Consider the following 7,482-nt stretch of genomic DNA (forward strand, 5'->3'; position numbering starts at 1 on the left):
TCACCTGATGAACAGTGGGGCTTCGTAGCAACGCCAGCTCCATGGGTCAGACGTGAAACTCAGCTTCAGGGCTTTATGGCCCCGCCTTCTAGGTGTTGCCTCATCCACGTGCTAAGCTCATCTGACTCCAGCTTGCTGTTAAGCTGCTAAGTCACTTCAGTCGTGTCTGCCCCTGTGCGACCCCATAGACGGCAGCCCACCAGGCTCCTCCATCCATGGGATTTTCCAGGTAAGAGTACTAATTCCCTTTGTGGATCCTGCAGGCCCAGCTGCAGACCAAACAGAGAGGAAGCAGAGGTGGGCGAAGGCAGCAAAGGGACACAGGACAGTCTGACCTTGAAAGCAGGTGGGAAAGCCGACTGGGCGAGGATAAGAACCACAGGAGTAGCCTGAGGCCACTTAGTGCTCGGGCGGACGACTGACCCCTCTCGGCAGACCATGCATGAAGTAACAAGCCATGGAACCTGCAGTCATTAAAAGAAGCTACATCTGTTAGACACAATCAGTTTAAGGTTAAAAAAACATGTTATACATTTGAGCAATAGTACCGTTACAAAGAGGAAAACCGTTAAGGGTGGGGGGGAGTTACAGGTGTCTTCCAAAGACCTAGGGTTGGGGCGCCTCTTCCTTGGGTGCTGCTGGATAGACAGACCTTCACCGAAAGAACATAACGGGTCTTTTCGCCTCTCAGCAAGGTGTTATTTAGGCAGAGGGAATGCCGCAGAGAGGGGGAAGGGGAGGGGAGCAAACGGACCAGGACTCGGGATGTGTCCTTCTAGCTAAACGCATCTTCCACCGGGCTGCTCGGCGGCCTCGTCACGGAGGAGCCTCAGTTGGCCTGGATCTTCCCGGGGATGCTCGGGGGGTCGCGGCCCCGGCCCAGCAGCAGGACCTCCAGCCGCTTGCAGTGCTCCCGGAGCTGCTTCTCCCGGGGCAGCAGGAAGGTGAGGACCTTGTTCCGCACGACGCCGCGGTCCTCCTCCTCCCGCAGCCGCTGCTTCACGCGGGCCGCCTGCTCCTCCTGCTGCACCAGGGCCCCGTTCATCTCGCAGAAGGCGTCTTCCAGGTAGCGGATGGCCCTGAGCGCCTCCTTCTTGAAGTCCTCCAGCTCTCGCTGCATCCCGGCCACCTTCTGCTGCAGGATCTCTAGGTCGGCCGGCGGCAGGAGGCTGGAGGACCACGACGGGGGCAGCGAGAAGTCCCCAGACTGCAGACCGCTCTCCACCGTCTTCTTCCCTTGCAAGGTGTTCACCTTCATAAGAAAGGGGCCTGACTGATAGAGGGGCTCCATAGTGCCGCCTCCGTCCGGACAAAGAGAGGGAGCTAGGGTCTAGCCAAGTCAGTGAATTTTTTTTCTTTCCTGTTTTTTTTGGCAGGAGACACAATCCTTTGGAATGGAGAAACCCCACCTATTGTGACATCAGGGCCCCTCTAGCCAATCAGGGGGAATGCCGCAATCCACTCATTTGCATATTGTAGCTTCCTGGCTTGGTTATCCTGGGCTTTGCTCATCTACCCAAGAAGTATTTAGTTATGCCCCCGGAGATACTGATTCTCATCGACTCATTGCCTTTCCGGAACTGGAGCTCCATCTCTCCTTGTCTTGTCCTGGGACACGCGGAGGCCCGGGGCAGTAAAGTAAGCTGACTGGAGCAAGGCCAGGCGGAGTAGTCTCCTACACAGCAAGGGACCTGGGTGGTCTCATAAGGGTCTCTGAGCTTCACTAGGGAAGCAAGGACATTGTAAGAGATGATACTTAATCTCACTTCTAGCCCTAAAATGCTAAAATTAAAAAAAAAAGTAATTTTCTTAATTGAAGTACAATTATTTTATATGATGTTAGTTTCAGGTATGCAGCAAAGTGATTCAGCTATCCATATTTTTTTCAGATTATTTTCCATTATAGGTTATTATGAGATCTTGACTATGGTTCTTTGTGCTCTACAGTAGGTCCTTATTGTTTTTCTATGTTATATATTCGGAGAAGGCAGTGGCACCCCACTCCAGTACTGTTGCCTGGAAAATCCCATGGATGGAGGAGCCTGGTAGGCTGCAGTCCATGGGGTCGCAAAGTCAGGCACAACTATATTATAGTGTATATGTGTATATGTATAGTGTATATGTGTTAATCCCAAGCTCTTAATTTATCTCCTCTCTCCCCACCATTGCCTGTGCTAACCATGTTTGTTTTCTATGTCTGTGATTCTATTCAGTTCAGTTCAGTCGCTCAGTCGTGTCCGACTCTTTGCGACCCCATGAATCACAGCACGCCAGGCCTCCCTGTCCATCACCAACTCCCAGAGTTCACTCAGACTCACGTGCATCAAGTCGGTGATGCCATCCAGCCATCTCATCCTCTGTCGTCCCCTTCTCCTCCTGCCCCCAATTCCTCCCAGCATCAGAGTCTTTTCCAATGAGTCAACTCTTTGCATGAGGTGGCCAAAGTACTGGAGTTTCAGCTTTAGCATTATTCCTTCCAAAGAAATCCCAGGGCTGATCTCCTTTAGGATGGACTGGTTGGATCTCCTTGCAGTCCAAGGGACTCTCAAGAGTCTTCTCCAACACCACAGTTCAAAAGCACCAATTCTTCAGCGCTCAGCTTTCTTCACAGTCCAACTCTCACATCCATACATGATCACTGGAAAACCCATAGCCTTGACTAGACGGACCTTAGTCGGCAAAGCAATGTCTCTGCTTTTCAATATGCTATCTAGGTTGGTCATAACTTTCCTTACTGTTCTGTAAATAAGGTCATTTGTATCCTTTTTTAGATTCCACTTGTGTGTGTATGTGTGTCAGTCACTCAGTCGTGTCCTACTCTTTGTGACCTCATGGGCTGTAAGCCGCCAGGCTCCTCTGTCCATAGAATTCTCCAGGCAAGAATACTGGAGTGGGTTGCCATTCCCTTCTCCAGGGGATCTTCCCAACCCAGGGATCAAATCTGAGTCTCCTGCATTGCAGGCAGATTCTTTACCGTCTGAGGGGAGTCCTTAAATTCCACATAGAAGTGATGTCATATGATACCTGTCCTCCGATCTACTTCACTTAATATGATAATCTCTAGAAAAATACTTTCTGATTCCAAATCCATACTCCTATAATGATGCCAGAATTCTCGATAATCTGAGGTATACTCAGGTTTTGATGGGTGGTCCTCAGCAGAGCTGATTCAGGATAAAATTGGTCACTCATTCATTCATTCACCCTTTTGTGCTCATGGTGCACGTGGGCCAGGGAATGCTTGGGGGCCAGGGTGCGTGGTCCCTCTCTCCCTGCCCTGCCAGATCCTGCCTGAATGCAGACACAGATGAGGAGAAACATACAGACGGGTGAACCTCCCATTTCTGACCTGTCGACTGTAAGAAGGAAACTGGTTTGGTCAAGAAGAGCCCGCCACCTTGCAGACCTCAGTCTCTTGCCCAGACTTCTCATCTGGCCTCTCCTTTCCAACAGCCTGCTTCAAATTCAACCCACCCAAAGGTGGACTAAGATAGTTTCACCCAAAATCGTTCCTGTTCCAGTGATGCCATCAGGTTGATGAGACTGGCCCAGGGCAGCCCCCTCATCAGTGCCCGCTTGAGAAACCCACACCCCTCCACACCCAGGTGACTCTGAGCCCTATTGGCGCTACCATCTCTGCATGCTCCAGCATTATACTGGGTTGGGGGTCTCAGCTCCACCACCCACAGTAAGCTCCATATCTTTGTGCATTGCCTCATCTCCCTGGGCCTCAGTTTCCTCATCTATAAAGTGGGGATACTAATTCAGTGGTGTGCAGGTGAGCTGGGGGTGGGGGGGGGGGCGGTGCTCTCTGGGAGCAAAAAACTCTAATTTATAGCTGTTGCTGACGAGACTGGTTCAAGCTACCAGCATGATGTCTCTTGAAAGAGATGCGTGCAGGGATCCTTCATGAGTGTGTGTGAGTGACACAACTCCTGTACCACAGGACCTGTGAGGAGGGCATGGGCCTTCTCCAGGAGGAAGATGGATCCATCGAGAGAGTCTGGCAGTAGGTATCGGAGGCAGCATTTGGTAGGGAGGTTCATGGCTAACCGAAGGTGGAATTTTGAGTCTCAAGATTGGGCAGCACCAGTTATTGATACACAATGTATAGAAGAAAGAGCCCTGCTCTAGGAGCTAGGTGATCTGGAGTCTGGAATTGCTGTGTGACCATAGGTCAGGCAGCCCTCCTCTCTGAACCTATTCCCTCTGATGTAATGTGAAGCCTCTACTGCGCTAAGATCCACACAGTCCTTCCTTTAAACTTTCCCAGCCTGTTACAGACTCCCCCCTCATTCTGTGACCTTGTCCCTCCAGACCCCTGATGGAGCAGTAAATCCCAGGAGGACAGAGGCTGTACATTTCTCACCCTGTGTGCCCTGCCTGGTGCAGCTGCATGCAGTGGCACTCAGAATTGGGATGAAACAGGATTTCTGCTCAGAGGTCCAGCAAATCCTGCAGCTCCCCTCATTTTTCCTCTGACATGATGACACCTACTGGCCTGAGCGGAAACAGCACCTCTCTTATTTGCTACCTAAGACCCAGAGACATTACTGAAAAGCAGAGACATTACTTTGTCTACAAAGGTCTGTCTAGTCAAAGCTATGGTTTTCCAGTAGTCATGTATGTATGTGAAAGCTGGACAATAAAAAAGGCTGAGCACCGAAGAACTGATGCCTTCAAACTGTGGTGCTGGTTGTTCAGTCGCTCTCTGACTCTGTACCCCCATGGACTGCAGCACGCCAGGCCTCCCTGTCCATCACCAACTGCCGGAGTTTACCCAAACTCATGTCCATTGAGTCGGTGATGCCATCCAACCATCTCACCCTCGGTCACCCTCTTCTCCTCCCACCTTCAATCTTTCCCATCATAAGGGTGTTTTCTAATGAGTCGGCTGTTTGCATCAGGTGGCCAAAATAATACAGCTTCAGCTTCAGCATCAGTTCTTCCAATGAAATTCAGGGTTGATTTCCTTTAGGATGGAGTGGTTTGATCTCCAGCTGGAGAAGACTCTTGAGAATCCCTTGGACTGCAAGGAGATCCAACCAGTCCATCCTAAAGGAAATCAACCCTGAAGGACTGATGCTGAAGCTGAAGTACTTTGGCCACCTGCTGCGAGGAGTGATGCTGGGAAAGATTGAAGGCAGGAGGAGAAGGGGATGACAGAGGGTGAGATGGCTGGCTGGCATCACCGACTCAATGGACATGAGTTTGAGCAAGCTCCAGGAGAGAGTGAAGGACAGGGAAACCTGGCGTGCTGCTGTACGTGGGGTCACAGAGTCAAGTGACTGAACAACAAGACCCAGATGGGGGCCTGGGGAGACGATGTAACAGCCTGTGGTCTCCTGGTGCATTGATTGAGGAGGGGTGTGTGTGCAGGTCAGGCACACGGCACGTTCTCAATAAATGTTTCTTGACTCAGTGACAGGAAATACGTGACTGTCTTCTGGCTTGAGTGTTCTTCTGTTTGTCTGTCTCTCTCTCTGACTTTGATGCTCCGCCTCTTTGTCTCCCACAGGGAATGGTAGAAGTCATAACCAGTGCTGTGAAAGAAAAGTCGTAATGGTTAAGAAAGGACAGCAGTTGTTCAACATCCCTGGTGCTTTTTCATGAGGTCTCAGTTCATCTCTCGGCACACAGAGCTGGTGGGGAGGCCTGTGTTTCCACGTGAGCCTCGGCGGAGGTCGGGAGCAAATGCTCACTCTGTCAGCAGAAGACCCCAGGCCCGGGAGCCACTGAGCCTTCGGGGAGCCCTCAGCAGGGCTGACTCAATGTGACATGCTCCGAGTGCTCTCCCCCTAGAAGCTTTCCAGTACAGACCTGTGCTTGCTTCAGAACATCTTTCCATAAACCCCTGGAAAGTAAGAGGGCAAATCTATTGGTCTCCTTCATGGCGTCAAGAGGAAGGGACTCTGACATCTCCTGGCAAGGCCTCCCTGGGCCAGCGTTGAGAGGGTTTCCCTGCTCCTGGTCTATTTCGGCAGCATCTCAGAAAAACGGGAGGACAAAGCGGGGTATCGACCCTGCGAGATGCAGGCCCCAGCCCTGAGGATCAGATGTGACCGGTGCGGCAGGGGCTCCGGGGCAGCATGTGTTAGGGTTTCCAGGGGTGGGCACCGCTGGGCCCGGGCACAGTCCTGCTGGGAGGTACAGGGCCCCAGCCATGGGCAGACACGGGAAGGTGTCCCCAGGGCCCTGGGAGGCTGTCAAGGGCTCCTCTGGCTGTGCGTGACTGCTACCTTGCGGCTGGTATTCCAGTGTGGGCAATGGGGACAAGGCTGGGATGGGGATGGGACCAAGATCAGGAGTCAGACTCAGTGCTGCTCACCATGATTAATTAACCCAGAGCCAGAGCCCCAAGGCGCAGTGCTAAAAATACCTGCCCCTCTCTGAGAGGCGGCAGCTGCCACCCAGCAACTTTTACCCGTCGCCATTTGTCATAATTTGATACTGATAAGGAGTGTGTCCACGGGGCTCTGTGCAAGGATCCACCCGCCACAGCCCACCAGCCAGCTGGTCCGCGATAGCTGTTCGCGGTGCTTTCCTCCCCAGACTCTCCCCCAATCCCCGAGCCTTGCCCTGGCCACCCCTGGGTGCGCCGGCCACCTGCCCACTGCCTGCTGAGTTCACCTCCCTTCTTGGAACCCGAGGGGCGCCGCCCCCAGGGGTGGGAGCCAAACCCGAGCACGTGCCGGACTCCGTGTCTCAGGCCGCTGCCGCCCTGCTGCTCGGACTAGAGCCAGCCGTCAGAGGCCCTGCCAGCCTGGGGCGGCACTTTAATTAAAATATGGAAAACATCCTGGTGGGCGTGGACCTGAAGACACAACAGCGCCGGTGGTCCCGCGGGTGGGGCTGGCCCCTCTCCAGCCCCGGAGGCTAGCACCGCGCCAGACCAGGCGGGCCCTCCCAGGCAGACCAGGTGTCGCGCTGTCTGCCTTGAACCGTCCACCCCTCCGCCGTGCTCAGAATTTAGCTGGGGCGGAACACGTAGGAGAAAGAGAATGTTACAGAGTTCCCGGGGCCAAGACGGCAACCCCAAGAGGATCATCCCGGTTGGAATAGTCTATCCCTGTTCTCAGCATTCATCTTCTTAAAGGACCCATCTTCTTGAAGCTGGGACCTAGACAGTTAGATAAAAACTCTTTAGCAAAGCCCGTTTCCATTTCTCAGACTAATGAGCTCCTCGGGTCTGTTCACACTGCCTTCGGTGTCGACAGGAAGCATGGTGTGTGCTATTTAGGGCAGGGATGAGTGAAACTTTTTTTTCCGCACAAAGATCAAATCAGAAAAAATTAGAGGCCCCAAATTTTGAATCCCAATCTGTTTTTAAAGTCGGAAAATGCTATTATTTTAAGCATGCCCTTCTCCCCACCCCCACCCCCATTGCTGAAGGAATTTGTGATATTTACCAAAATGTCAGAATCTGCACAAATATGGTGGCTGCAGCCTGACTCCGGGGTTCAGGCCTGAGGCATGTTTTCT

General features: G+C 52.6%; 1 protein-coding gene across 1 annotated transcript; it reads right to left on the reverse strand.

Moving 5' to 3' along the window:
- Positions 1–829: 829 nt before the first annotated feature.
- CCDC182 (coiled-coil domain containing 182) lies at positions 830–1,291 on the reverse strand. The gene has a single exon (XM_052658910.1). The coding sequence runs from the start codon at positions 1,289–1,291 to the stop codon at positions 830–832; it is 462 nt and encodes a 153-aa protein (XP_052514870.1).
- Positions 1,292–7,482: the final 6,191 nt, after the last annotated feature.

This window comes from Budorcas taxicolor, chromosome 19, assembly GCF_023091745.1.
Source record: "Budorcas taxicolor isolate Tak-1 chromosome 19, Takin1.1, whole genome shotgun sequence".
NCBI classification, from domain to species: domain Eukaryota; kingdom Metazoa; phylum Chordata; class Mammalia; order Artiodactyla; family Bovidae; genus Budorcas; species Budorcas taxicolor.